General features: G+C 44.0%; 1 protein-coding gene across 4 annotated transcripts in view; it reads left to right on the top strand.

The window, feature by feature from the left end:
• Nucleotides 1-27629, top strand: part of Kcnma1 (potassium calcium-activated channel subfamily M alpha 1) — a 715240-nt gene that overhangs the window by 463186 nt on the left and 224425 nt on the right. For all 4 annotated transcript variants that reach the window (XM_059273863.1, XM_059273862.1, XM_059273861.1 and 1 more), the window contains exons 6-9: nt 12088-12163; nt 20779-20854; nt 22779-22949; nt 24519-24610. In XM_059273863.1, coding sequence (XP_059129846.1) covers nt 12088-12163; nt 20779-20854; nt 22779-22949; nt 24519-24610 — 415 coding nt within the window. The remainder of the gene's footprint in view (nt 1-12087; nt 12164-20778; nt 20855-22778; nt 22950-24518; nt 24611-27629) is intronic.

Genomic DNA, 27629 nt, shown 5'->3' with positions numbered 1-27629 from the left:
CATTAGCAATGACAAAAAGGACGTCTTTCAGATGAACTGTCTGGAGTCCAAATAGTCATGTGCCCCTGTCCACTGGCTTGTCTTATTCACTCTCCCTTTACTGTAAAGAGTTGCTGTGTACTTTTGTAGTGAAGCAACATTGGTAAGGCCCAGGGTGAAAGTAGTTTTTGAGAGGAGTGTGAGCAATGGGTGTTGCAGAGAAAAAAGACTATTGCCCCAGGAAAAGTTCGTAATCAGTTAAACCCATGGGTTTAATTTACTCTCTGCTACCCTTCTGGCTTTTCTCTTGGAGATTTCTCATGAATACATTCATTCATTTTCAGGAGGCCAGGAATGCTAGATACCACTGTTCTAGAGGATGATGAGCTGAGGGGTGAATGTGCTCCTATTCCCAGGAAGCAAATGTGGTTCTTGGGAATAGGTAGGAAATGGCTCAAGAATCAGGTATGAAAGTAAATTAGATGGAGGTAAATACTGTGCAGATGAATAAGGTGATGGAATTGGGGGATTCACCAGGTGGATTGACCACAGGCTCCAGAGATTCAGCTTTGCAATGATCCGGGAGAAGACCACCCCAGAGAGAAGAAACAGAAAAGAAGGCCCTGAGCTGAAAATGAACCTTGGGGTGTTCCTGGTGCAGAGACTGAGTGTGAAGCGCAGTGGCCGGAATGCCAGGAGCAAAGAACAGGATGCTGAAAGCATTCTAGCATGGAATAAGCGATGGGAGGATGGTCATCAGTGCGGTGGAAGCCATGTGAGGGTTCATAGCCTGGGGCCTGGTGCTCTGATCAACATCAGAAGAGCTGGGTCTTTTCTACAAGGCAGTGGAGGAGCCTGGTGGTGGGTTGGGGGACAAAGTGAAGCAGGAAGTCCAGCTTCCACACTCTTGACCAAGTTAGGGGTTCCAGTGGGTCATAGTTCCAGCAGTAGAGAGGAGGAAGCTATTTTGAGTGTTGTTTAAGTAGTAAAATCAAGACTGTGCTGGAAATCAAGGAAAATGATTTCCCTCACTTCTAGCCCGACTGTTTTCATAGAAAACTCCAGAAGCAGGAGCACCATCCTTGAGCCTTTATTGGCTCCTACAGAGTGGTTAGTGCAGAGGGGAAATCAGCTCACAGATGTGGGCCAATGAATGAGTCACTGAATGGATCAGTGGATGGGTGATGATCACACTGTGAATATGGCCTCTTGTTCAGTATCTGTCAGACAGGAGTCAGGGCTGAGAAAAGGGAGGGAAAAAAGGAGCCTGAACTATTACTCTGGTAAGAATGTTAGACAGGCAAGGAGTATCTACACAACATGCTTTCTAACTGGAGGAACACAGGCCCAACCCTTTCACTAAGGGAGGAGAGGCATGAGTTTCCTCTGTGCTGGGACAAAAAAGTAGAAGGTTCCAGCAGTACCAAGCTGAGGATCCAAGGTGGACCTTTAACGGCCAGGTACGTGGGACAGTCCTGAAGAAGCCTCCCCGGTGGTGTGCAGCCTTTCACTCTGATGCTGTTAGTTGGCTTTAACCTCCCCTGGTCCGCAAGGTCACATGACAGTGACCTTGTCAGACAGCACAAAAATAATTGCTCTCTGGGATTTGCCTGGGGCTCTAGGGATTGGAAAGGACGGGGGTTTATTAGAACCTTCCAGCTTTGGATTTAAAGATTAAGCAGTGAAAGGGAAAGGGAAATAGCAAATTGCAAAGCCTGGACAGGCTTTCTGCCTCAGGCCAGATGTGCTCGTTCATGAGATTTCTGTCCAGCATTCTCTCAGGACCTCACACGTACAGAACTCTTGGTATACCAGGGACCTGAAGAATGAAAGATTGATCAGTTACCCATTTGTCTGTTTATCTCCACCAATTCCTCACCTAAGAAGGGTCACTTCAACCTCTCCGTGTGTCCTCAGTCACTGCTGAGATCCTGCAAGTCCAGCTCTCGGGTGACTCTAACCTGGGGTCATGCTTGGGCCTTAAACCTTTGAGAGGATGGCACTGGCTGTGGGGGGCCTCCTTACCTAGAGCCAGCAGCCTCAGGGGACTAAATCTTGGATGTGGGCCTAGGACTTAGAGCCAAGAAAACCTGGGCTGCAGTCCTGCTTTGCCCCTGACTTCCTAACACCACTATAAAGTAATTATGAACTAAAGACTTAATGTCAATGTTATTTAAAACATTTAAAGATGCAAAACATCTCAAAAATCTAAAAAAAAAACCCAATCTTGTATAAGTAATACAACCATTATTTTCATTTCATGTAAGTTTTAATTTTTATATATTTATATTTTTTAGTTTTTACTTAGGAAATACGCATTTTATGTTTACATTTTTGTCCTTTTGAAAAAACATTTCCAAGTTGCTACTTCAAGAACGCTTGAGAAATTATTTGATTAAGGGGTTGGAGAGATGGCTCTGCAGTTAAGAGTATGCACTGCTCTTATAAAAGACCCAAATTCAGTTCCCAGCACCTTTGGCTGGTGGCTCACAACAGTCTTTAACTCTAGCTCCAGAGGTTCTAACACCCTCTTCTGACTTCCTCAGGCACCTGCACTCATATGAACATACCTACACACACACACACACACACACACACACACACACACACACACACACCCCTATACATAATTAAAAATGAAAATAAACCTTACCAAATTACTTGTAAAATTTTGTATGTGTGGTTTATGTGTGTGACATATACATGTGCATGTGTGGGGTATTCACAGATGGCCAGGGGGAGATGTTAAGTATCCTATTCTATTTCTATTCTATTTTTTTTTTTAAGATTTATTTATTTATTATGTATACAGTGTTCTGTTTGCATGTATCCCTGCAGGCCAGAAGAGGGCGCCAGATCTCATTACAGATGGTTGTGAGTCACCATATGGGTGCTGGGAATTGAACTCAGGACCTCTGGAAGAACAGCCAGTGCTCTTAACTTTTGAGCCATCTCTCCAGCCCCTACTCTATTTCTTAAAAGGGTCTCTCATGGCCGGGCGGTGGTGGCGCACGCCTTTAATCCCAGCACTCGGGAGGCAGAGCCAGGCGGATCTCTGTGAGTTCAAGGCCAGCCTGGTCTCCAAAGCGAGTTCCAGGAAAGGCGCAAAGCTATACAGAGAAACCCTGTCTCGAAAAACCACAAAAAAAAAAAAAAAGGGTCTCTCACTTAAACTGTGGCTAGGCTGGTGACCAGCATGCCTCCTGTTTCTGCCTCCCACAGCAATGGGGTTCCACGAATCCATGTGTGGCCACACCTGGCTTATGTGGGTGCTTACGTTTGCACAGCAAACATCCTTACCTTTTGAGCCATTTCCCCAGCCCCTTGATATCACGTTGTAGCGGTAAAGAAAGGAGAACCTAAAACCTGACCATCGTAACCACTTTTAAACATACAATTAATTCAGGAGTGCTTTGCATTGTTGCAAGCAGATGTCTAGAACATCTTCCAAACCTTAAATTCTTTTTAATATATATGATTCCATCATTTCCCCCCTTCCCTTTCCTCAATCTACCTCCTTCTGTATACCTTCCCCCTGCCTCCTTTCACATTAAAGTCTCTTTTTCTTTTATTGTTACTGTCGCATAGATGTATAAATGCATAAATGTATCAATATAGCCTGATAAGTCAGTCCATTTAGTGTAACTTGTATGTATATGATTTCAGGGCTCATCACTTGAAACTGGATAACTAATTAGGGGGCTGATCCATGGGAAAACTAATTTTCCCTTTCTCAGAACTCATTGGTTGCCTGTAGTTCTTTGTCTAGGACCCCATGAGATACACTGGCGTGTCTACTCATATTGTTGTGGTTCAGGCCCTGTTTAGGAAGCCATATTGTTTAGGCGTAATGGATGTCACTTCCCTGACATTTCTAGGAAACATGATATCACATCAGACTCCTGGGTCCTCTGGCTCTGACAACCTTTCCGCCCCCTTTTCTGTGACATTCCCTGAGCTTTGAGGGCAAGAGTTGTAGTGTGTCCATTGGGCACAGGAAGCCCATGATTGGTTGTTCTCTGCAGTTTGACCAGTTGGAGTTTTCTGTAGTGGTTTCAGTTCTCTGCAAAGAGAGCTTGTTTGATGAGGGGTAAGAGCTACGCATCCCTGTGGATATAAGGATTGGTATTTAGATTGCAGGTAGGAATTAAACAGTTCCTGGTTTTGCCCTTTCTAGCTCTTGGTACCTGCCGTTCTGATTTCTGTCCTTCTGTAACTTAACACCACAATCATGTTCCTTGTTACAGTTTTCTGTGTGTACAATATTCATAAGAAGATATACTTAAGGAGGCCTACTTGTAGTGCTAAAGCTGCTTTCTGTTTTTCTTAATGAATAATTTTGCAATGAACATCTTTGCTCCTATAGTATTTGTTATAGCATCTTGGGCTTTATTACTAGAAATGAAATTAGTTTGATTCATAGTATCGAATTACTTCTAAAAAGGTTTTTTATCAATTTGTAATTCCACCCTCAAATTCATAAGACTCCGTCATCGCAGAGCCATTTCCCTGAAGCAAACTCAAATATATTGCTTGTTGTGATGTGTGTTAAATATAGTGCTTGCTGCATTTTGTCTAATTCCCATTCCCTTTCTTCTTTAACCTTTCAAAAGCATCCGCACAGTACGTGTATCGATTACAGTTGGCACATGGTACAGTATGTCTCCTGAACTGATTCTTCTTGTCTAGCTGAAATTTTACATCGGAGAGCTGCAGTCATATCTGTTGCCTCTCCATCAGCTGCTCCAGCCCCCGGGAACCATCCGTCTAGTCTCCAGTTCTACGAGATTGACTTTTTCAGGTTCAATGAGTGACTGAGACCAGGCAACATTTATCTCTCCTTGTCTGGCTTATCTCGTGGAACATCTCATCCTCCCAGTTCATCCACATGGTTGCGAACAGGCATTTCTTCTATGCCTCCATTGTATCCCATGGTGCACACGTACCACGTTAAAATTCATGCATCCATGTTGGAACATGGGTGGTTCCTATCTTGGCTCTACACTTAAGTACTTGGACCATTTTGAATTGAGTTTTTGCATGGGATACGATTTCTTTCACTTCAACAAACATAATTGATTCAAATGGTTCTTTCCTAGTTATAATTCCTGTTCCATGATTTTCTGTTTCCATATTTTGGGTACAGTATGTTTTTGACATTCAAATACATTAATTTTATAAAAAAAAAAAAAAAGTGTCTGTTTGGAATCCAAGGATTTAGCTGAGGGCCTGGAACATGTGAGGTGTGCGATCTACCACTGAGTGCATCCCTAGTTCAGAAATGACCCCCTGTGGCACCATTGTTATTATTGTACTATTTTCAACTGGGTGTCTTTGTTTCAAAACTTACAGAAATTTGATCTTATTTCATAGTTGTGAAGCTGATATTTCCGAACTTTTCTAATTCTTTTTACCTCTTGTTTTAGATAGTCTAGTAAGTATACAAGTACATTTCTTTTAGTCTTCTGTATGTTATTATTTGCATTTGGTTTTTAACTCATTTTGAGTTGTTTTAAATTATGATACAAAATGACTGAATTTCTTTTCCACTGTCGACCGGTTATCCTGAAAATTAATCTCATGTTTGATTTCTGATTACTTCTTTATCACATACTGAATTCTTATATAAGAGTATTTCTCTACTGTCTGTTCATCTTGCTGTCTTCTTTCTTTTCTCTCTCTTTCTTTCTATTTCTCTCTCCCCTTCCTTTCTTTCTTATTTTTGTGAGGCAAGGGATCACTGTGTAGCCCTGATTGGCCTGGAACTCCTATGTAGACTAGGCTGGTCTCTTGCTCACAGAGAACTGCCCACCTCTGCCTCCCACATGCTGGGCTTAAAGGTATGTAGTTCAATTCCCACCTCTGTTTATTCATTTTTTCATTCTTTTGTTACTCTCTCTTTTTTTGTGGTAACTCTAACTTAGATGGTTACTGGAGTTTGAATTTAGTGAAATTTCTTTGTAGCCCAGTACTATGGTCAATTTTGGTCATTGTTAAATGGTTAGTATTAAAGAATAGTTTATTGAGTAATGAATGTGAATATGTGTGTAGGCATATGTATATCCCACGATACCTTCCCTTGGTATCTCTTTCTTTGTTCTACTAGCTTCTCCCTTTCTTACTTCATTTTCCATTTAGTCCTAAAGATTTTACTTTAGATTACTGTTATTTATTATTTTTTTAAAGAAAAGCACATTCCACATACAGACAATCAGTTGCTTTTATGTTTTCTCTTACTGCTTCTTATATCCCATTTCTTCTGGAATTATTTTTCTTCTGGTCAACTCAGTATCTCTAGCAGTTGGTCAAAAGTAATTTCTCCTGAGAACTGTGAAGGGATCAGTCCTTTGCTTTCTTGCATCTATTGCAAGAAATGTATTTTTAAATTAAAAAAAAAAACAAATTGAATGGGCACAGGATCTTTGAGTGGGAAGCGTTCACTATATTTTTCAATTTACTTCTCTGGTATTTGCCTGTAATGGTTTTCTTTGTTAGTCTAAAGTTCCAAAGTTTCTAATGTTTAGAGCCAGCCCCACTAGTGAGTGTTCCAGTTTTGTGGGTATATACTCGAGTCTTGATTTTTGTTTGTTTGCTTTCTTTGCTGTAATATGCCTGCATAAGAGACTCAGAATTTTTATCACTGTTAATCCATATTGCTTTTCTGATATTTAACCATAAACATAAAACAATAAATGCTATTCATGCTGTTAAGACTACCCCCCACCAAATCTCTGCTGAATGCTCTGTGCTATAAGTAATAACACATTACACTGTTCATTTCTTTTTAACTGGCAGCTAAATAGCATGTTCCTCAAAATTGAGTTTATATATACAGGTAGTGTGCTGAAAGGGTGAATTATTGGCTTTGAAGTGACTCAGTGTTTACTCAGATACAGGGGAATTTGCTGGGGCGGAGGAGTGTCAAAATAAAGCATGCTTCTTTAGGCAGCATAAATAAATATGTCAACATGGAATGATGAATTGAAAGATTAAAAAGAAAAGGTACCCTAAATCAGAGGTTCCCAAACTTGATTGCATGTTAGAATCTGAATTTTAAATGTTCTATGCCGAAACTGAACCCGACTGATTATTAAGTTGGGATATCTGGGGCCATGTGGCATGCTCAGTACTGGCTTTCAACCTTCACCCTGCCATGGAGCAGGCTGGTGCAGGAACTGCTGTCCTGCATGCTGTTGCCTCCGTGTGGTCTTCTGAGCCACAGGCCTGCCTCAGCTGAGGGCTTGTTCTGAGTGCAGTGTCAGGCCCCTCTCAGTCCTCAGAGAGGACCTACCAAGGCCAGGGGATTCCTGTGCTGACTGGATTAGACTGGAAGGCCTCCAAAGCAGATGTTGCCAGCTAATCCCTACGGTCTATTTATATTAATGGAATCTTGCATCACTAAAGCCACACCTGCTTATTTCCATATTATTCACAGTAAAATTGAGTCCTTGAATATTAACTAACAGGTGTATCTACCTTTGACCTCCATAGACATGTGTATGTGCACACATACACACACAGAGAGAAATCTGAATAGGCTTTCTCTATTACACACACCCCATGATACTGAACTAGCTGACTACAGACCAAGAACCAGGTAGTAAGACCTCTGAAACTGAGCCAAAATAAGCCTTTCCTTTATAAAATCGATTGTCTCCATGATGTTTTGCCACAATGGGAGAAAATTGACATAGCCCAGTTTGGAGCTGGAATGGTCTGTTATGGTTTGTTCAGGGCAGTGACTATAAGTCTGGGGTTTGGGTGCAGTTTGACATATTTGGGTAAAATCTGGCCCTGTTGCCTACATGTGTATGGATATGTAGTACGCTAGACATACTATCCTGAGCCGTTTTCTTTTGTTGTATAGATTTTAAAAGATACGGCTTTTCATATGTAGGACATAATTAAAATATGTGACCAATAATACAAATTTGTTTTGTTTTCAATATCATTATTTTACTAAGAGTTAAAATGGCAGTATAATCATATGCCGTGTGTGTGTGTGTGTGTCTGTGTGTGTGTGTGTGTCTGTGTATGCATGTGTGCACACATGTGCATAGGTGTATACATGTGTGGAATGAAGACATTGGGTGGCTTCCTAGTTTTATGTCTCCCTTAGCTTTTGAGACAAGGTCTCTCACTGAATCTGACTTTCACAGATTTGGCTAGACTGACTGGACATCAAGCCCCAAGGATCTTCACACTGTGGCATACACATACCCACACTCAGACATACATGCATTCCCTAACACACATGTACACATACAGAAAGACTAAAACAAATAAGTAATAAAAAGAGAAGGTGACAGGTCAAGAGCAGTGCGTGTTAGTTACTGTGCTGCTGCTGGAATAAAATACCACGACCAGAAGCAACTTGGAGAACGTAAGAGTTTGTTTGGGCTTAGGGTTTTGGGGTCATAGAGTTCATCATGGCAGAGATGAGCAAGGAAAGTGTGGAGGAAAGAGCAAGGACCCAGTGATTACATTTCATTTATATACATACATACAGAGAGAGAGAGAGAGAGAGAGAGAGAGAGAGAGAGAGAGAGAGAGAGAGAGAGAATGGGAAGTCAGGTGAGGTTATAATCCTTCAAAACCTGCCCCTCGGGACATACTTCCTCTGACAGGGCTCTGCCTCCTAAAGGTTCCATGACCTTCCCAAACAACACAACCAGCTGGGGACCAAGAGTTCAAATACATGAGCCTATGGGGGACATTTCTCAGTGGAATCACATCATGGTGTCACTTTAAGTGTCTGAAGGGCTTTGACATTTTCTCTGTATGAAAGGAGAATTTTGAGCAGAGACAACCCCCCCCCCCACCAAAGGGCTCCAGGTTAGACAGTCACTAGGGAGCTGTAAACTGTTGACTGAAGGGTTTAGGTTGTATACCACGGTCTGTTTTTATCCCACATTGGACTTTTTCTCTTTGTTAGTGAGACTCAATGCTAAGGCAGTGACCTCTAGAGGCCATCAAGCAAACAAGCCTTTTTCTCTTCAGCTCCAATGAATCTTGGTCTCACAGCACCGGATTTCCTCTAGCAGGGAGATGCCTTCCTGACTCTCCACTCCAGGAAAGCTTCTTTGAGAGCCAAGTGTCCCTGTTTTATCCACAGACTCTATTGGCTATGCACTGTCTTCTGGGTAGCTCCTGTTAGGGAGACCCACTCAGAGCTACCTGAGTGGGCCTCCCTAACAAGGTTAGAGGCTGCCCTGGTTTGTTTTCTGTTGTCATTAACACCGTGACCAAAAGAAACTTAGAAAGGAAAGTGTTTCCACTTTATAGTCCATCATCCAGGGAAGCCAAGGCAGGAACTCCAAAAAGCAGCTGAAAGCAGTAACAACGAAGGAATGATGCTTTCTTATGTGGCCCACCTGCCTAGGGATGGTACTGCCCACAGTAGGCTGGTCTTTCTTACATCAATTCACGATTAACAGAATGCCTTACAGAATGGCTACAGGCCAGCCTGATCAGAGAATTTCTTCAGCTCAGATTGATTCTCTCTTCTCAAATGACTCTACATTTGTGTCAAGTTGACAGCTAAAGCTAACCATGATCTAAGTGGGCTCTATGTCCCCTCCACTCCTTGTATCCCTAGCTTCATATTCACCCACCTTCAGTGAAGAAAATCCTTTGTTGTGTTATATGTTTGTAAGTCATTAGAATTGGGCAATCTTCAAGCCCCAGCATTTTAAAATGGAGAACAAGAAATTTAGTTCGAAGATTTGGGAAGTAGTATTTGATTTTTGGTTCCATAAATCATATATATGTACCTACATACAAATACTCATCTGTGCACACAAACACACAGACAAGAAGAGCATGTGTGTAGTTAAACCAGGAATAGCTGCCATATTGCTAGTGAGTTTATCCCAGCTGGCTACTTCAAGTTCTCTATTTGTCACTTTATGACATGGTGCTATGAGACCACTGGATGGTCTGAAGTCTGAAACTGTACTCTCTAACCCTTAACCTCTGACCTGACTTAATGGCTTTGATTGATTGATTGATGGTTGATGGACCATTTTCACAGTCTGAGAAAACAACAAAGATGGGGTATTTGAAGATGTTTTTGCTGCTCTGGATTTTATTCTTTCCAAGCTACTTGCGTCACTATCAAAACCTTAGGTCAGACAATGTAAAAAAAAAATCTGAATATTGCCCAGGTGTTATTTGTGTTAGCTTTTCATCTGTGGTCAAAATACCCGAGACAAACAACTGAGAAGTAGGAAGGATGGATTTGGGCTGGGAATCCTGGAGGTTTCAGTGAACAGTCATTTGTCCCTGCTGCTTCGGACTCAGAGCCGTGGTGAACAGTGTGTGGAAGAATAAAGCTGCTTACCTCGTGGAAGCTGGGAAACGGAAAAGAGAGGACAGGAGGCTGGGTCCCAACATCTCCTTCTAGAACATTCCCCCATGGCCTGGCTTACATCCATAGGGCCCTATCTGTTAAAGTTCCACCACTTATATATTATTATATAGTTAATAATAACTATATAAATACTCTTCAGCAAAGTAGGGACATGCTTTCTGAAAGATCATCTCTTGCTCACAAAGTTGGATTCTTTTCAGATGACAATGCTCCCTGGGAACCGTTAGCATTTTCTCCTTCTTCCTTTGTGAGGCGGGCTCTCCCACCTCGGGACTGTAGGTTAATTTTTACTTATTGTTAAAACAGTTCTGCACTGTTCCAGTTAGAGCCCTTTCTATGCAAGGAGAGGGTACCCAGGATTCACCCTGGGGGGTCTCTAGTGCATCTCCTGGAAGGCTTCATTTCACCATGCAGATTAGACTTCCTTCACTGCCTCCCTTGAGGGGAACAGAGTAACTTCTCACCCCATGCATGCCGCTGTCAGCTCAGTCCACTGTGCTCAGTACCACACCTGACACTTGAGGTGCTTCTGAAAGCACAAGAGAGGAAATCTTCTGGAGTGGGTACCCCAAAGCCTGCTGATGGCATTTGGTGAGTAGTTCTCCAGAGTAGTGGTAAAGGTGTTAAGGTCCATGGCTGATTTGGAATTTTTTTTCTCCAAAACAGGGTTTCTCTGTGTAGCCCTGACTGTCCTGGAACTCACTCTGTAGACCAGGCTGCCTCAAACTCACAGAGATCCACCTGCCTCTGCCTCCTGAGTGCTGGGATCAAAGGTGGGCGCTACCACTTCTCAGGTGATTCGTAATATTTTTGTCACATGACTTTAAATTAGACAGAAATAGAGTGATCCTTGAATAAAGAAAAGAAAAGACAAAAGAAAAAGCTGGCTGTCGTGATACATCTCTGTAATCCCAGCACTTGGGAGGTAGAGGCTGAGCCTCAGGAGTTCAAAGCCAGCCTTTACTATAAAGTGATTTTTGTGGCCAGCCTGGCTACATGACACCTTGTTCTGAAAAACAAAACCTAAAACAATTCATTAATCATTGTCCCTCTCCACTTAGAAGCTGTAACTTTTCCATTAAAGAGAGGCTACAGATACAAAAATCGTTGACATCAGTGAAAATGGAATTATTAAAGTTTTGAATCCTGAAGTTGTGAAGTTTAGTATCTTACTGATCTGTGCTTGTTTTTTTCTCTTTTAATTTGTTTTTAACTTGGAGAAAATATAAAATATTGTTGAACATGGTAGCTTTCTGAGCCACGATCTTTATTTTATCAGGGTTGAAAATAAAGATTAAAAAGAATCATCAAAGACATAAGGTGATCCGATTTATTCTTAATCTCCTCTTAAGCACGAGGGTTATCCTGAGTGACCACAGTTCCTAGTATTTTTCAGAAACCCAAATTCTGCCAGGCTACTGGGTAGCTCAGAAACGGGGCTTTACAACGGAGCTCACTAGAGGAGACAATCCCCCTTAACATAGGCCCTCTCTCCTAGCTCCTCCCCTTCACGTGATTTCAAACAGCTCACATTTAGCAAGAAAGCCCATTTACCAGCTAAGATTAAATCAGTGGAGAATCAAAATGAAGCGGCCCGTCCAAGGTACTGGAGCATTCATCTTCTATAAGGCCTCCACAGCCCTTGGAGCAGACGTGTGGCTGTAACTCAGACAGCAGGCTGTGACCATGACAACCAGGCGTTGGAAATAACACCTCTGTTTCGTTTCTCTTTCCAGGCTTGAGATTTTTAAGAGCCCTCAGACTGATACAGTTTTCAGAAATTTTGCAGTTTCTGAATATCCTTAAGACAAGGTAAGATATTCTCCTCCCCCCACAACCGTCTGTTTCCCGAGGGCCAGGTTGTAAATATCAAGTATATTTGCTTATATCATGTTAAAAAGATAGAGTTGTGCTATTCACCGGAAGAGCGATATATCACAGAACTGGAGAGCTAACCTACTAAGGTAGGGCTTGCGTTGTTCTCTTCTTCAGGGCCAGGGAGAGATATGAGGAAAGAGAAGATGTGGTTATGCATCTGCGAGGAGGGGGTGGGGGGACAGTCTGGCAAGGTCACATGGCTGGTATCTGGGTACCAAGTGAGGTTGCAACATAAGCATCATCGTGGATGAAGGATGGATTTGCTCATTGATTGGGAAGTCCTTGCTGCCAGGTCCTAAACACTCCTTTAGTTACTACTAAACAAGACATTGAACTCGGCCATAAAGGCAAGAGAAGCAGTGCTCCCTGACAGGCAATCACAGAGCTCGTACGGCAAACAGAAAATCATTTCATTCCTAAGTCTATTTGAGCTGTTTCATTTTATATCCATAGAGCCCTTGGGGTGTGCTGGGCAGATTGCCTTGTGGGGGAAACCCTAAAAACCTCCAGGCAAATGCACCATGGCTACTTCTGTTACCTGCATTATGATCTGGCCAGGAGCAGAAATCCCCTAGGGAATCCCCTGCCTGGTGCTGACTTGTCGGTGGCCAGAGCTGGCCTGAACCCCAGGCTGTGCTGATAAACACACATGAAAGGCTTAGGTGCATTCTAATGGGGAGTGAGTGCAGCTCATAAATTTCTCTACGAGGAAATTACATTTTAAGAAGACGCCTTCTAATGTTCCATTTCCTCTTTGGTTGGCCTTAATGTGTCTGGTGAGTGACAGAAAGCAGGACACCCCTGTATCGTGTCATGTATAATTAATGTACCTGCCATTTGAGGTCTTGGATTCCATGTTGGTCTCCTAGTCATGAAATGTGGAAGCCGGCTTCTAGAATCTGATGTGTCCAACAAGTGTGCCTCTATTTTGCTGTTGTTTCTTATTTTAATTCCAAATTACTCCCCTTTCCAACTATTCCTTGTTATCAATAAGAGATAAAAATTCACTTTCTATAGACAGGTCAAAATGTGAAAGAGCCCTCTTCAAGTGTGCTCCATCCCTTTATATTTTATCTTCTGAGGTAAAGATTTATTGCATCCCTATTTTTCTGCTTTATAATATCATTCATAGATAGCAATTTTTTAAAAATTTCCTTTGAGCAATAGTAGCCTTAAGTTTTACCTTTTTAATAAATCTTTTATGCAATAGGCTTATATTGCTTTTGGAAAAGAAACAATTAACAAAGCTAGCATGTATCTAGGTCCTTTAATCCTAGCACTTGGGAGGCAGAAGCAGGTAGATCTCTGTGAATCTGAGGCCACCTGGGTCTACATAGTGAGTTCCAGGTCAGCCAGGGCCACACAGTGAGTCTTTGTCTCAAAAAAAATTTTTTTTAAATCTAGCATATCTAGTACTAACATATACTGAATTTATGTCACAAGGCTGATTATTTTTTTAACCCTAGGTGGAGTTGGTGAGAGTCCAGTACCAAGCTTGTCCTTCAGATTTATGTAGTGGGGTGGGCGTGGGGTGGTGTTATAATGGAACCATTCACACACTCCCACATGCTCTCAGGTCCCTTCCTGTTTGTCACTTACCTCATAAATGAATGAGACTTTGGTTCTATGATACTGGGATTCTAGGAAGATTCCAGTCCTCCAGGCAGTCATGCAGATAGAAGGGTATTCTTATGCTCCTCATTTGCATGCAGTTCCTTCCCACAGCATGTGATGAACCTACCATCTGGGTATCTTTTACCAACCCTGTGCTAGGGCATTCACCCATTTCCACTCCTCAGCAAAGACGGCCTTTCCTTTAGATTCCAAAGTGGGATCTGGCCACCCTGGAGAATAGCCTCTTCATAGTTAGGTAGTTATGATGTTGCTTCATTTTCTAAGTGAAGGAGGGGGAGAGTAGAAGCTGCTGGCTGGGGGAAGAGGCCAGTGCGCTTCTCGGAGGCGGAGGCAGCAGTTTTCCAGCAGAGTAGCAACAACCTAGCCTGCAAATGACGTTTTCTCAGGACTCCCACTTCCCACACAAGCTATTCCTACTCTCAGGCAGTCTGTCTTCAGAACCCTGCAACGTGGATGTCCTGGGTTCCTATTGTTTGCAGTTACAGCCACGTGGCTATGTGAGCCCCAGGAGCCTAAAGCAAGCATCTATGTCTGTAAAAGTTAATGTGTGTGATGAGTGCCTCAGTGAATCTCGTGACAAGAGGCCTCATGGGAAAGGGAACTCCAGACCAGATTCCTGTCAGAGTGGTCAGTGTTAAAACAAGAATGGGCCGGGTCTGGGACAGAGGGTCACCGCACTGGGCTTGGCAGGAGTTAGGCAACAGGAAGGGTCTTTCCAAGGTGAAGAGGGAAACCTTAAAAAAATTAGGTCTCTGTCATTCTACTGGGGCTGGAGGATGGTCACAAGAAGGGTAGGGAAGATGGGCTGAGTTCAATCAAGACATTTGTAGAAAGCACACAGTGAGAGAACATGACATCTGTGGGACCTTTGAGCCACTCTCCTGAACATTCTATGGTTGAGAAAAGTAGGGTGAGTTGAGGGTAGGGAGGCCAAGGCCTAGTCTCCAGGCCCAGAGAAACACTTCCTCCAGCCACTGGAACTTTAGAAGTGTTGGGACACCTTCTTTTGGGGTGCTCAACTGTGCCCTGCTTCTCCCATCACTCCAAGCCTGTTTCTCGAGGCTCTGTACAAGAAATGAATTCCTGGCTTTCTAGGGCTTTGGCCTTGGATTCTCTTGTGAGTTCTGTATGCTTAGATGCTTTCACAGTGACCTTCTGGTAGGGGGTGGGGTGGGGAAGCTGTGTCACATTTAAGGAGGTTGTGTCTGACTTTGTCTAGTGGTGGACCCCTGCCGACCTGTGGTACTAGGTAAGGAGGGAGGTTTTACAAATGCGGTGGAGACAATGTTTTGAAAAGCATGGCTTTATTTTCTATTCTTCCATTGCTTCACTCAGCTCAGACCCAACCAAAAGAAATGGGACACAGAAATAAATGTGAAGGGGGAGGGGTGCAGAATTAAGAGCACAGCAGAAGGGACCAGAGTGAACAGGAGGACAGACAAGGGACACTGTATAGCCAGAATCAGGGCAAGTGCCCAAAGTGTAAGTCAACAGAGGGCCTGAGGCACTCTGTATCCTGGGATGGCCTGTTTTAGGCAGAGAGAGATGCTGGGTCATTTGTGTGAGCCTTTGGACATTCCTCAGTCATCCTGCAAGCTGGTGACAGTCATCAGCAACTTTCAGAGCTGGGTCATTTGCTCTACCATGATGAGCACCAAGCACAGCCTACTTAAAGGCTTTAATTCCACATCCCATTGAACATGAACATGGTCAATAATGTTTATTAAAACATGGCTTACCCAGTACATTTTTTTACAAGATGAAAATCACCTTATTGTTTCCACTAATTGTTTAAGTAACATGTGCTCCCTGTGAACATTTGTACCATTTTACAGAAGAGTGTAAAGGGTGAAGTAAAACACTCTATACCCTGTGCTGTGCTTAGGCAGCCATATTTCTCTGCCATGCCAATTTTATCTCCTGTGTAGCCTGTGTGCACACCCACCCCACCCCAGTTATTTAAACAAAACATTTAGGGAGCATTATTGAAATTAATTTTACTACATATATGATCTCAAAAATGGCTCCAAGGCAGTCTATGAAGCAGGATATTTACTACAGTGATTACAGGAGGGTGAGGTAGAAGCCACATCATGAAGTCACTTTGATTGATGGGTTATTTGGAAAGCAAGATAGAGCTGTTGAAGGATTTTAATTAGGAGAGATAGCATGGACACTTACCATTCTAAAAGCCCACATTTCCACTTGTTGTATAGAGTTGGTTGAAGTATCTAAGACATCATAGATCTGAAGACCAGAAAGGAACAGTAGTCCAGGGAAGGGTTGGTAGGGCCTAACTTCAGAGCAGGTCAGGTGGAGGAGAGGAGACTGGTACAGAGCTAACTAAGGGACAGACTTGACACAGTCGATTTTGCTCCATTTTGTATCTCAAAGTTTATTAATCTCAGAACGGCATAGCCCAGTCAACTCTCCAGTTTGGGACACTTCATAGCTCCTCAGCAAATGTTGCAATGAGAAATAAAAAGTCTGTTGGCTGCTGGCTGCTCTCTCAAGTGGAAACAAGGTAGAAGACAGGAACAGGGGCAAATCTACCAGCCTTGTGCAAAGTGGCTGGTGTTTTCAGGGTTAACCAGAACGTGTCTTATGTTCTGTAAGGGCAAGGATGAGGCTTGGGCAGCTTGGGCTTTACCGCTATAATCTGAGGAGTGAGGAGTCAGGTTCTCCTTCCCAGCACCCAGGAGTCCTGATCTATCAGATTCCTGCCTACCCATTGATGATTCACTGTGTCCGTTCATAGCAATGACGGGGGACCAGTGGTAGTCTAACTTTCATTACTGTGCCAGAATTCTCTAGAGAACAACTTCAGGGGGCAAAGAATGGTTTGGGCTCAGAGTTTCAGAGGTTTTTGGTTCATGGTCAGGTGGTGGTGAAGTGAAGCATCCTGGGAAAGTAACGTGTGTCACCTCATAGCTACCCAGAGGGAGAGAGGGTAAAGAAGTAGAGAATGGGAGAAGGCATTAGAGACAAGATGTGGCCACCAGGATACACTCCTTCTAACCTACTTCCTCCGTCTAAGCCCCATTTCCTAGAGTTTTCAGACCATCCCAAAATAGTACCACCTGTGGGGGACCAAGTCCTCTTAACACAGAAACTTTTGAGAGACATTTCCTACTGTGGTTTGAATAAGAATGGCTCCTAGAGGGTCATATATTAGAATACTTGGTCCCAAATTGGTGGAAGTGTTTGGGAAGGATTAGGGGGTGTGGCCTTATCAGAGGAGATGTACTTCAAAGCCCGTGCCCTTCCCTGTTAGCTCTCTCTGCCTCCCATGTGCAGATAAGGATGAAAGCCCCTCACTTCTGCTCCAGGGTCATGTCTGCTTGTCTGCTGCCATGCTCTCAACCATGATGGCTACGGACTTGCCCCAATAAATATTTTTTTCCCTATAAGTTGCCTTAGTCCTGGTGTCTTATCACAGCAATAGAAAAATAACTAAGAGATATTGCAAACCAGAACAGCCATGGAGAATTTATGGACAGGAATTCAGAAGTTTCTGTGGAAACACAAAAATTACTTTTTTTCAAAGAGTAATTGTTTTCATGATAGGGTCACAGTCCCTCCTTAGAGGCAAGGAGCTAGACTCTGCATGGTCAGAGACGCTCTGATGACCGGTGATTTCATGTTCTATCCCAGCCTTTGGGCTTCGCCATGAAAGCCAGACATAGTTATCCTCAATAGCTCTTCTGCCACAAATGCACAGCATTCTTCTCCTGGCAACCCCTCCCTCCTAAACAGTCCTCTTTCAGATGGCAAAGTCCACATCACAGAGAACAGAGGCAATTCACTGAGGGTTAATCTTGCATGGTTTGCACATCACTTTCAGATATTAACTTGCTCAGAGTTTAGTTTGCAAGTCCACTTCCTCATAAAGCAATCTGTGATAATGCTAATGTCATACAAATAATCAGACTTCAGCAACGAACCTGGTCTGTCTCAGCAACAGTGATTAAATGTTCTTCACACAGCAAGAGCTCTCTTAAGCACCATTAATATCCCTGTGACAATCGTTTAGAGATTAATAATCACCATATTTAGGCCATTTCCCCAACGTACCAAGAGACTCGGAGACTTCAATATATTTAATATCTTGAAAAGACTCCACACAGTTGTTGATGGCACAGTACTTTTTCAGGCCCTGAGGATTTGGAAGTGTGTAAGTGACTCAATTAGGTGTTGGATTCTCCTTGGGGGAAGTGAGACCAGCACATACCTCCCCACTCCCTTTGCCACAGGCTACCTGTTCCCCCTACTTCCTCCTCTTCAATATCTGGTGGCATCTTAGGGAACTTGTAAATTAGAGACTGGGAAATGGGTGGCCCTTCCTTGATTTTTCCACTGAGAAATTTGCAGGGAGCCAGAGGTAGTGGTAACCTGGCTGATGAGATAGGGCTAGGGCGAGCTGCTGACTTGCCAGGGTTGCTTCAGATGGCACCCGGCAGGCAGACCCCTGGCCTCGTTTGTTTTATTTCCACCCTGATGATCTCTGACTCATAGAACGATCCTTCTGATAAAGAGGAGCCTGGAAGCCAGTGAAGACTTCCAGACTGGTCAGCCACTCCATATAGCAAAGAAGCAAGGAACCCAGTATGTCCCAGCTTCAGAGGAGGGCTTGAGTGGAAATGGTAAAAAGCATTATTTTGTTAGTTGGTGATTCTATTCCCAGTCACAGAACTGAATTTTGAGATGAGGCAGAGGGTAGAGTGACCCACTGAGGTGTCTGGAAAAGGTTTGAAGGTCAGGACTTAGCACAAGCATGTTTGCCTCCGAGAGTGCCAACTTCAAACCACAGTGTCTAGAGTCATGGAGCTAACTACATCAGGCCACAGGGTAGACAGGCCTGGCCAATTGTTATGCTCCCAGGGAACATTCTGGATGTGAGCCATTTCTGTTGTGTATAGGCAAGTTACAGAATCCACCTCCAGAATGGCTGGGTCCAAGAGGGAATGGCTGGCTTTAGACATATCTGCACTCAGGCCTTTAGCCTCCCTCCCTGGGATTCTGCCCCCCCCTCTCTCTCCATCTTTTTGGGGCTTGTTTTTAAGAGCACTTCTCTAGGGTAGGTTGTTCAAAGCTTGTATCTGAGAAGGACTAGCCCTCTCTTCCATGTAGTTCCTGAAAAGCATGTCTGATAGGCCTGTCTGCTAGCTGAGGCTTTCATTGACCACATTTCTTTGGACTGTGTAGTGAAGGGAGGAGCCCTTGAGAGATGCCCTGCCCTCCCAGGACTGTAGGGAGATCTCTGTCCTTAGGAAGAGGTGCAGGTAAACCACAGGGTGACCAAAAGGAAGGCCCCCATGGCTTCCTATACTTTTTTCCCAAGTCACTTGCAAGCAGCCTGTTCCCAGACAAACTAAATAAGCTCTCTAAGCCTCAGTTTCCTAGGTGGTGAGTTAGAGGAAAGGGTAAAACTCTGAGAGAGGGAAGGACTCAGCCAAGTTCTTAGCACATAACAGCACTTCAGCAAACAGCAAGAACTACAAATGCTGATTCTGGAGATGACCAAGATGCACAGAATGGGCAGTCTGTTGTTTCCTTGGCATATGGTTTCAAACCCAGAGGATGGCATCCCACACATCTTCAAAGGCCAGGCTCACCCACAGCTTTGGAAGCGCTTACTCATTCTTATCCTGAGTTCTCACAGTCCACTCCAGGCAAATGGAGACCATAGATGCCTTTATTCGGTTACATAAGTGTAAGCAAAGGAAAGCTCCATGCTTGACCCAGGACAAATGATTACAACCTCTGCTGGGGGGCCTCCCTTGCAAAACCCTGGACTGCCCAATAGACCACAGCCTCTATCCTGGTCTTTTCGCTGTGCATTCAAGATCCAAACTCCAGCAGCCATTGATGAAGTTATTCTCATTGACACTACACTGTGGCTATGGTATAACAGATCCAACAGTGACTGGAGTGGATCCAGTTCCTTTTCCAACTGTGTGGCTTACTGAGTAAAACTGGCGAGTTTCCTAATCCCCAGATGATTTCAAAGGGTTTTCTGAAGATTGAATCAGTTTACATCAAACGCTGAACATAGAGGAGCATGAGTTGAGCTCTATATACATACTGTGAAAGTCTCATGTGTCACCATTGTTAACCTCCCAAGCTCTTAGAATGTGTATAATATGTTACCCAAGAGAAAGACGGGGGCAGAAAGAGGGGAGTGGTATCAGATGAACTGCCCAAAGTCAAGGGCTAGCCTCTCCAGGGGCAGTATTGGGCCAGTAATGGGAGAACAGGAGGTAGGAAATAAGAGTTCTTTTCTACAGTATGAAAATGATAGAAACTTCACTAAGCATAATCTCAGGACAACTGGAGGCATTGAAATAAGGATTGTATGTTAGATCCCTTTTGCAGAATTAAATTCATTTTCTTCGATACAACAGTGTCATGAGTCTACTGGGTGGTGTCCCCTCTGAGGAGATGAATGCTGTAATAATTAGAGGTTGTGCTGTGATGTCCAAAACACGTGACTCAATAAACCATAAAACCGTAAGCGAGAAGAAGAAACACATTGAAGAAAATAAGACAGAATATACAGGCATAATGAAGATGTGGGGAAATGCCAATAAACGTGAAGGACATACAAATACTTTATTTACTCTTCTTTCTTTTCTTTTTTTGTTTTGTATATTTGAAGAATTTTGTCTTAGAGGAAAAACTAAGTTTTAACAAAGTTTGAGGGGGCTAATGCAGAGTCCAGCTGTGATTTCCCTGCAGACTCTGTTGAGACCCTCATTCCTGACCAAGGTATCTCACCTCCCTTGAGTCGAATTCGCTTATGGTGATAGCAGCCTGTCTCTCCCCCAAAGGGAATGCTGTGACACCATCAGGCAGTTCCCAACGGGTCTTCTCTTTGTAACTTGGTGTCTCTTTTCTTTGTCTCCTTTGCACAGTAATTCAATCAAGCTGGTGAATCTGCTCTCCATATTTATCAGCACGTGGCTGACTGCAGCTGGATTCATCCACTTGGTAAGTAGCCTTGAAGACCCTGCCTTCCTGGCTGGCCTGGAGCAAGCCCTTGCCTAGTCATTTTATTACTTAACATTTGTTTCTTTGAAGACAGACAAGTTTAGTTGTAGATACAGGAAAGAAGGACAAACCACACAATTTTCAGAATTCCCTACCCTTCACTCTCCCACAAACTAGTTCCAAATGGTGAGTTATGTTCACGCAATCGACCTCTATTTTCCAGCTTTACCTGTATTGCTTCAAGGAGACTTACAGGTTTCATCCTGTATGCAATAACCTCAGAAGGCCACAAGATGGCAGTGCTTCCACAGCAAACACCAAGAACAAGTCTGGCACCAATGCTCAATGTTTGAACCACACAGTTCTTTGTAAACAGCAAATTCAGATCCCTGATGTGTCCCTACTTCTCTCTCACAGAACGCAGCCTTTGCTTCTCTTGCTTGATGACTTGTCAAGTTGTTTCAATCCCCCCAAATGTTACTCTTTTTATTAACAACTCGTTGGATGCTATTACTAAGCCCAACCCTTCTCACGGACCCCTTCCTCCCCCAGGATGATTTCTCTTGCCTGCTTTCTGAAAGCATAGTTACTACTAAATGCACATTTCATATGTGCATAAACTGTTACAACTAGAAGGAGCCCCATCAGACTATAAAACTTGGAATAAATGACTTTGTCTCCATCAGCTGCTAAACCAGATAATTGGGGATTTTACACAAGGTTTTAAAATATATATATTACGTAATTAAACACTGTCTGTGTAGGGATATGTGCACATGCATGGGTGTGCCCATGGAGGCAAGAAGAAGGCTTTAAATCTGTAAGTCTAAGGAGCTGTAGTTTCAGGAGATTGCAAACTGCTTGGAGGAAATGCTGGGAACTGAACTCCAGGCCTCTGTAAGAGCAATCTATGTTCTCCGGTCCTTACCCAACTATTTATACTGGTGGCATTCTAGTCAAACCTCACCCTTTATCATCCTAATTCCTGCTGGAGCCAATTGCTAAGAGCAGTTTACAGATCTAGGATCAGGTTCCCCAAATCATGCTGTGACACCTACTCCCTGCTGGGTTCCAAGCTACACTCACCAGGCTGAGTAGCTGTGTAGACCTCAGGAACTCTGCAGCCCTAGCTGAACCTATTGACCTTTACTGAAAAAGTCTGCAGGGTGTTTAGTCTAGAGGTTGTGTGGATGCAATTCCCAAGTGTTCGCTCTCCTTTCTGTGGAGGAAAGTTCCCAAGCTGAAAGTGCAGAATTGCGGGTGGCCTTCTGCTAAGAAAGCTACTGTAGCCTCAAAAGTGAAGATGATGTTGGGGGGTCAGGCAGAACCTAAGTTGGGTCTGATGTCCTTAGTTAAAATGATGAAAAACCTGGGCTGTGGTGGCGTACGCCTTTATTCCCAGCACTCGGGAGGCAGAGGCAGGTGGATCTCTATGAGTTTGAGGCTAGCCTGGGCTACAGAGTGAGTTCCAGGAAAAGCACAAAGCTACACAGAGAAACCCTACCTCAAAAATAATAAAATAAAATAAAATGATGAAAAGAAGCATGGAGCCTTTTGTGGAAGGTCTAGGATATCAGCAGGAATCCCCAGGGCAAATACAGGAAGAGCTGTCTCTCACCTGCCTTAAAGGGAATGTTTTAAAGGAGGCCAGAGCATCAGAACTTCTGCGATGGGCAGGAAAGCATTATCAGGGATGTTTTTTCCCATCCCCTCTCCTTGGTGCCCCAGTCAGTCAGAGGGCATACCCTGATGCTACTTCCTCTTCTCTGGTACCAGCTGAGGGTTTCTGGGATATCATGCCTCAGTGACTGGCACAGGGAATCTATCCTGTACTGAGAATAAGAAGCTTAATGCGCTCTGGACTTTCTGGTTCCCTTATACAGTACATGTATTCCTTTCTCTCTCCCCCCTCTTCTTGCTGTAGGTGGAGAATTCAGGGGACCCATGGGAAAATTTCCAAAACAACCAGGCACTTACATACTGGGAATGTGTCTACTTACTCATGGTCACAATGTCTACAGTGGGCTACGGGGATGTTTACGCAAAAACCACACTTGGACGCCTCTTCATGGTCTTCTTCATCCTCGGGGGACTGGTAAAAAAAACCCTCTTTCTTATTATGTCCATTTTAATGGTTATTAATATTTGTTACTACCTACTTCCTTAGGCTTTGTGTTTTTTATGTGTTCTGCACTGGAAGCAAGTAACTGCCTTAATGCAACCAGGCAAGCTAAATCCAAATACCATGGTGACGTTATGGCATATTTCTTTAGTGTTATGCTTGTCCCTTAGACCCAGGCATATTGTCCTCATTGGGGACAGCCACATAGCTAGGAACAAGCCTAATTGTTTTAAGAGATGGATGCCATTAACAAACGAGAGTGTCCTTTAGTAGTGGGATTCAGATGTATTTGCTGCTGCTGACTCTGGTAGATGCTGTCCAGACTCTGGAGACAGAAGGCGGTTTCAAGAGTTCCCTCCCCTTTATGTTCCTCCCCAAACTTCCAACAAACTCTGTGGCTGGCAGCTGCTGTAAAGCGCAGGGTCCCCTCATGTAGGAAATGTCACTGCAGTCAGAACATGACTATGTCCAAAGCCCACTCCTTGAAACTGGCTTTCCTGGTCCCTGGGCAAGGAAAGGCCACTCACTGAATGTGATGTAATTACAGGGGATTTCCAGGCAGCACATTGGCACTTGCTGCATTTTGTCCTTCAAAGTGGCTCATAATATGAAGTATGATTTTTTTTTCTGGGTATGAGGTAAGTGATTAGGAGTCTAGTCTACAAGCAGCTGTCACATATGTGCACCGCACACACATTTATATGAAGCCATGCATACATTTCTCTCTGTTCTGTATGCATAGGACACGCACATTTTAAAAATGTATATAAACGTGTGTGGTGGTGGACATTAGCACCATTGCTGCAAGGCCCGTAGGTCAGGAAACCCCCTTATCCAGCCACAGGACAGTCTTTGTTGGGCAAAACATGGCAGTTTCGTGTCTCCTTGCTATCCTCTCCTCTTGTATGATTTCCAAAATTGACCTCTTATGCCTTTTAGTCATTTTAAATGAACATGTTTGTTTTGAATCCTCTTTTAGTGTTTGGTGTCTTTATCCACTCATAAAAATATTCTCCTCTGAGTGTTATTTGGAAGGGCTTTTCTGACAAAAGTGTGTGCATGTGTGTGCGTGTGTGTGTGTGCGTGTGTGTGTGTGTGTGTGTGTGTGTGTGTGTGTGTGAGCACAAGTGCTCATGCATGCCTGAGTGCCTGTGCCCATGTGCTTGTGTGTTTCTGTCCAGGCATGGGAGCGCGTGTGTGCATGTGCATTCCTGTGCTTTCAGCAGTCTGCAGACCTCTTAGCTACTGTCCTTCAGGAAGAAGACATCAGCTCATTGACTCTTGTCTCCTTGATATTTTTCTGGACTGGGAGTTGTTGTCGTTTGCTGGTCCTCCAGGTCGACTCCTGTATGTTCCATCCTGTGCGTTTCCAGGAGCTTTCCCCTCCGTCCTGTTATATTTGTCTAATCCAACACGCGAATACGTACCTTCACAGGTCTAATCCTTTTGTGTTTTCAGATCTAGTACTCCCCCTTCTGAAAAGGTCACCCTTTCTTTGGCCTGTCTTTTTAGTCTCTCTTCTGTCTCCCCTCTTCTCCTTAGGCCATGTTTGCCAGCTACGTCCCTGAAATCATAGAGTTAATAGGAAACCGCAAGAAATACGGGGGCTCCTATAGCGCGGTTAGTGGAAGAAAGTAAGTATGCCAAGAGGTTTCGCGGCCTCCGCAGCCTAGGAGCCTCTCTGCATGCCATTCCTGTTTGGCTCTTGTTTCTTTGTCTCATGCATGTAGGCAATGTTTGCCCGCTACGTGCCCGAAATTGCTGCTCTCATCCTGAATCGGAATAAATTCGGCGGGACTTTTAACAAACATGGAGGCAGAAAGTAAGTCAGTTGTACCAGAGGAGATGTGCTTGAGTGACTTGAAGAGAGTCCCTGAGCCTGTGACATTGAATCATGCCCCTCCAACCCTCCCACCCCACCCCGCCCACTTCTTTAATGAGGGAGAGTGCACAGTCTCCAGCAGCATGGCTTCAGGGCACAGGAGATGATTGGACCACCTTGAGGTCTTGTGGCCATCCGCAATTTCCAAGAGATAACAGCGAATATTTTTAAAGGGGTCCATGTGCACCCAGGACCGTATTTTCTACCCTTATCCTTAACATACAAACCAAGCTCATTTCATGAGCTGGTGATATGATCCCTCCAACCGAGGTAGATTTGGCACATGTACTAATGTGGCTAGAAGTGCAGCTTAGGGCAAGGCCTGGCCCATCTTCCCCCTGGAATGCCTGTGACCATCAGGAAACTCATTCTTCCCTGAACCAGTCATTTCTCCACCTTATTGTTAAAGGGTCTCACTGCACAGTGGAAATGCCTCCAGCACACAGAGTGTTAGAGTTGTGGTGCTGGGGTGCCACAGGCATGTTTGATTTCCCAAATATGAAGGTATCCTGTTTGGGGAAGTATTGCAGGCTGTGCTCAGGTCACTTTATCAGCATCAATAGCAGGGCGTGCGTCCAGGATGGACTAGAATTTTTATTCTCATGCTGATGTCAGGACCTTATCCTCTTGATCCTCTGCCAGAGGGCCATCTCAACGGAGGACTGTTGGTGGGAGGATGGGCTGGCTGCAACCGTCTCCAAAAGTCAATAAATACTTGCTGTGAAAGCTTTCAGAGGGCCATTCAGCTCTGTTTTTATGTCAGGGCATGACATTCATGGAATGAAATGGCCACACATTCCGTGCACACCTAGAAGGATGTGCACTGGCCTACATACCACGCACTGCCATCCACATCTGTATTCGCATGTGGGAAACTGTCCCATTCATACCCAGCCCCTGTTCCCATCATGGAGCTCTTTTATCTTGTTACTTATTCTTACTTATTGCCACACTGTTAGCTTAGTTTGGTGTTTAAGAGAACTAGGACGCAGCCTCTAGGAAATGCCTTCCCCCGCTCCCCACAGCTGCCCCTCCCAACCTGACAGTTGGCCCTGCTGGATGGCGCTCGGGGAGCTTCTCTATGATTATTGAGTCCAATACACCCTGAGCTCAGGTGTCCAGTCCTCCGTTCAGAAAATGAGGAGGTGGAGAAAGGGCTCATTTCCCTGAATTACCCACAGGGCAGCAGTTTCCTCCCGTAGACACAAAGCACCGTGGGAAAGGAAGCCAGTTGGCATCTCCTCAGGAAGGCAGCACATCTCCCCATCTCCTCCCATAGGCCGCCCCCCTTCCTATTATCTTAACAGTCCTGGATGAGGTTAGAACCAAGCTGTCCTGATGTCTGGGCCATTGGTTGGTTCCAAAAGGCCAAATAAGCCCAAGATTCCCCCTCTGTCATTTATCTCAACTCAAGAGGAGAACAGCTTCCTAATTCAGCATGCCTTTGAGATATGGACAGGTCTCTGTCAAGCAGAGGACATCCCGAGAGTCCCAGCCCCCTGGTCTCAGCCAGCATCTCTTTATCCCTGTCTCCAATGAAGTCAATAAAATCAATGGCTTTGAAATCTAAGTTGAAAGTATTTCTTGACTCTCATTCCAGGTGGGATTTTTTTTTCTTCTTCTTTTTCAGAATAGTGTTTGTGACCCAATATGGGTGGGCTGTTGGCTGACGGCTTCTGTTGATGGGTGGCCCAAATGAGGCCCTGAGACCAGTACTTAGTGGCCTGTCGTGGTCTGATGTGGTCAGGTTTAAAGTCTGGCATGGCCACTCAAAGCCCTACCTGCTGGGGGCTTCAGATCACAGGGCTCCTCCAGTCCCGTTCTGGCTCTGTAATCGTTTATCGCTGTTTTTAGCCTGGTTCCTCTCCCCTCACCCCTATTTCTTGTCCCTTTATGAAAACGCATTTTGCTTTTAATGTTCTCTTTTAGGTCTCCAATGTCCCCAGCCCCTGCGGGATATAGGGTATGTCCTGTCATCAACACTGGGGCTGTTCCCTTTACTTTATGCATTGTTTCCTGGTTCAAAAGCTAATTACCAAGTAGTTTAAAGAAGCCCTTGGTCACTTAGATCTTTCATCAGAAAATATAAGCTTGGGAAAGGAACGGTAATAAAGGGCCATTAGCACCCCTTTGTTTGATGTTGTTTTTCCAGTCAGTAGAACAAGATTGATGAAATGTTATGTTTGGCCAAAATTTGAGTTTTCATTTGGAATTCAGTGTTGAGAGAATGGGCTGTCAGAATCAATAAGTTTCCTTTCGCTTGGGATATGGGCATGTGGTAGTAATTAGCAATATAAGGTCTTTACTTGAGCAACGAAGCATGGATTCTGGCAGCAAACATAATGAGAAACTACAGTTGTTCTATTTCGAACGTCAAAAAGTTTCCAGATAAAATTAAATGCATTTGCAAGAGGAAAGGGGCTTAACTTTGTTGAGAGCTGGAGTTTCGACTCTTAAAATAGCAGGCAGCACTTTGAGCTCGTGTGCACGAAGAAATGCGGGTGCTGTCCCCATCCACACATGTGTACACGCTACTTCCCAGGACCGCATTCAGCCAAAGCCTCGAAAATGACAAAATCTAGACATAGTCAAGAGATCTTTGGGTATGTGCCTATTTTATTCAGAAGTAACCACTTGTAACAGCGCATTAACTTGTCAGACAACGGAAGGTAACTTCTGACACCAAACTACAGAGACCCAAAAATCTGAAGTCCAAAGATTATTCAGAATAAAAAGATAAGTATCTTCATTTAAGTAATTATATTTAGTAA

Source organism: Peromyscus eremicus, chromosome 9, assembly GCF_949786415.1.
Source record: "Peromyscus eremicus chromosome 9, PerEre_H2_v1, whole genome shotgun sequence".
In the NCBI taxonomy this organism is placed as follows: Eukaryota; Metazoa; Chordata; class Mammalia; order Rodentia; family Cricetidae; genus Peromyscus; species Peromyscus eremicus.
Note: the sequence above shows the minus strand (reverse complement) of the source record. Positions and strands in the feature narration are given on the sequence as shown.